Genomic DNA, 2,868 nt, shown 5'->3' on the forward strand with positions numbered 1-2,868 from the left:
TCTGGGGGGAAAGAAGGAAATTTCTTGCCAATAGAATGAACTGCGTAGTTTTAATTATACCTTTATTTATATCTCAGGAAGGTATATGGCTCACCGGGAAGCTGAGAATGTTCATAAAATAAATTACCATTGGTGTTTGTCACAGACAAGGTGTGGAGGTATTTCAAATATTTCCTTGAAATGAAAACAAAATGAAGGGATTTTATTATCATGTTCACCTAACATGAAAAACAGGGAAAACCTCATAAATACAAATCCAGTTCCAGATCCTTGATTAGCCAATGCAGACTGATCACCTTCTTGTGCAGGGGTCTTCAAACTTGGCCCTTTTATGACTTGTGGACTTCAACTCCCAGAATTCCTCAGCCAGGCACGTTGGCGGAGGAATTCTGGGAGTTGAAGTCCACAAGTCATAAAAGGGCCAAGTTTGAAGACCCTTTTTCTAGTGGGAAGCTTAGGACCGTTTCCTTCTATTCATCCAAATAGTTTGGTGGGAAAAAATTGTAAGACAATGACATTGGCTTGAAAAATTCCAATTTCAACTTCTCTGTTTATAAGGTGATCTATCTTCAGGAAAAATAATAACATGGAATGGAATATTGCCCTTTAGTATCATGGCAGAAGACTGGAAATAAAACTTCAGGGTGAAACTTCTAAACATCCAAACTGCCATTTCTCCTAGTGAGGAAACACCTGCAGCAAAAGAATCTCCTTGGAGAACAAGGAACATGGTTCACCTCCACATTTTTGACACTGGGGGGCAATGTTGCTACATGAAATTCCAATGTCTGAACTAGAAAATCATTAAGGGAAACCAACAACCTGAATGATGATGATGTAGAAGTGAACTGGAATAAATTTAAAAATGCAATAGTAGAGGTAACAAATTCAAAACAGAGAGAGGGGTACCACAAGAAACAACAGTGGATGACGGAGGAAATTCTTCATCTCATGGATGAAAGAAGATCTTATAAAAATAAAAACAAAGAAAAATACAATGAATTGCAGAAAACAATTAGAAGAAAAAATTGACTGGCAAAAGAAAAGTGGTTTGCAAAGAGATGCAAGGAAATAGAAGAGGCAGAACGTATACATGATAATTTCAATTTACACAAAAAAGTGAAAGAAGCAGCAGGCCTCTACAAAAGGAAAACCAACAACTTAGTTGACAAAGAGGGGAAAATTATCTTAGATGAGGAGGAAAAACTAAAAAGATGGAAGGAATATATTGAAGAACTTTTTGAGGACACTTGGGATGATATAGATATTGGAAGTATAACAACTGGACCAAACGTCACTATGGAGGAGGTTGAACATGCAATAAAAATAGCAAAAACAAGAAAAGCCACAGGACCAGATGATATCCCAGTAGAAATTTTTAAATTGCTGGAAGACAATGGGAAGAATTTTTTACTGCAGCTCTTCAATCGGATATATGAAACAGGAAAGATAGCAAATGATTGGCTAAAATCAACCTTTGTGACAATCCCCAAAAAAATAAATGCAAAGAAGTGTACTAAATATAGAACAATAAGCTTAATGAGTCATGCCTTGAAAATATTCCTGAGAATAATTCACACAAGAATATACAATAAAATTGAAGAGTGTCTAGGTAACACACAATTTGATTTCAGAAACAATCTTGGTACATGAGATGCGCTATTCAGCATTCATGTTCTTGTACAGCGTTGTAGAGATGTCAATCACAGTGTTTACATGTGCTTCATTGATTTTGAAAAGGCATTTGATAAAATAAGACACAGCAAACTATTAGAAATCAAGAAACAAGGGGGACTAGATGACAAAGACATCCAAATCATAAAGAATCTGTATTGGCATCAGGTAGCAAATGTGAGACTAGGCCAAAAATACTCAGCTGATGCAGAAATAAGAAGAGGGGTCAGAATGAAAAAGATCTTCTGCAGTCATGACATAAGCCTAAGACTGAAAATCAGGCTTGTCAGATGCTATATTTTTTCTATCCTGCTCTATGGAGTAGAGAGTTGATCTCTGACAGAAGGCCACCTGAAGAGACTAGAAGCATTTGAAATGTGGATTTACAGGCGGCTGTTACGTATAAGCTGGGTTGACAATTTACATATCTGTTGGCTCTTTTATCCCAACAGATATGTAAATTGAGGCACAAATTCCCCTTTAAAGGAGCCCCATCATTTCCCTCTTCAGATAGCACCCACCAACATAAAACCTGTGCAGTTTCCTGAATCCTCTGTTGTCAATTCCCTCCACTCATTAGAGTGAGCAAAAATGTGGCTAAACATTGTCTTTTTACTAGTAGTCTTCCAAGGTAATTATTTCCCCCCTATAGAGTTTATTTCCATGTTCTGCTCCTATATGCAGGGAATCCCATTAAAAAAAATGAAATAAAAAAAAAACTTTTTTTTAGGAGTCCAGTCTCAAATCCAGTTGCTGGAGTCTGGAGGGGATGTGAGAAGACCTGGAGAGTCCCTCCGTCTCTCCTGCCAAGCCTCTGGATTCACCTTCAGCAGCTCTAGCATGAGCTGGGTGAGACAAGCTCCAGGAAAAGGACTGGAATGGGTTGCAACTATTTGGAACGATGCCAGTAAGCAACTCTATGCAGAATCTGTCAAGGGACGCTTCACCATCTCCAGGGACAATGCCAAAAGCCAGCTGTATCTGCAGATGAACAGCCTCAAAGCTGAAGACACGGCAGTCTATTACTGTGCTAGAGGCACAGTGAGAGGAAGTGAATCTGAAGCCTACCAAGAACTTTCTCGCTCTCTGAGCAGTTCTCCAAATTGATTCAGTCATAGAAGTTTGGATTTGTGCACTCCAACAGAGAAGCAGCCCATACATTTACATCATAGCAAGCGAAACCCAAAATTTGAT

General features: G+C 38.5%; 1 gene segment (V, D, J or C); it reads left to right on the plus strand.

Moving 5' to 3' along the window:
• Positions 1-2,110: 2,110 nt before the first annotated feature.
• Positions 2,111-2,781, plus strand: LOC107301890. The segment is given in 2 exon segments: positions 2,111-2,305; positions 2,405-2,781. Coding segments are annotated over 2 exon segments (417 nt in total).
• The last annotated feature ends 87 nt before the right edge of the window (positions 2,782-2,868 follow it).

This window comes from Protobothrops mucrosquamatus, unplaced genomic scaffold (assembly GCF_001527695.2).
Source record: "Protobothrops mucrosquamatus isolate PMUCROS unplaced genomic scaffold, P.Mucros_1.0 scaffold18863, whole genome shotgun sequence".
Classification (NCBI taxonomy): Eukaryota; Metazoa; Chordata; class Lepidosauria; order Squamata; family Viperidae; genus Protobothrops; species Protobothrops mucrosquamatus.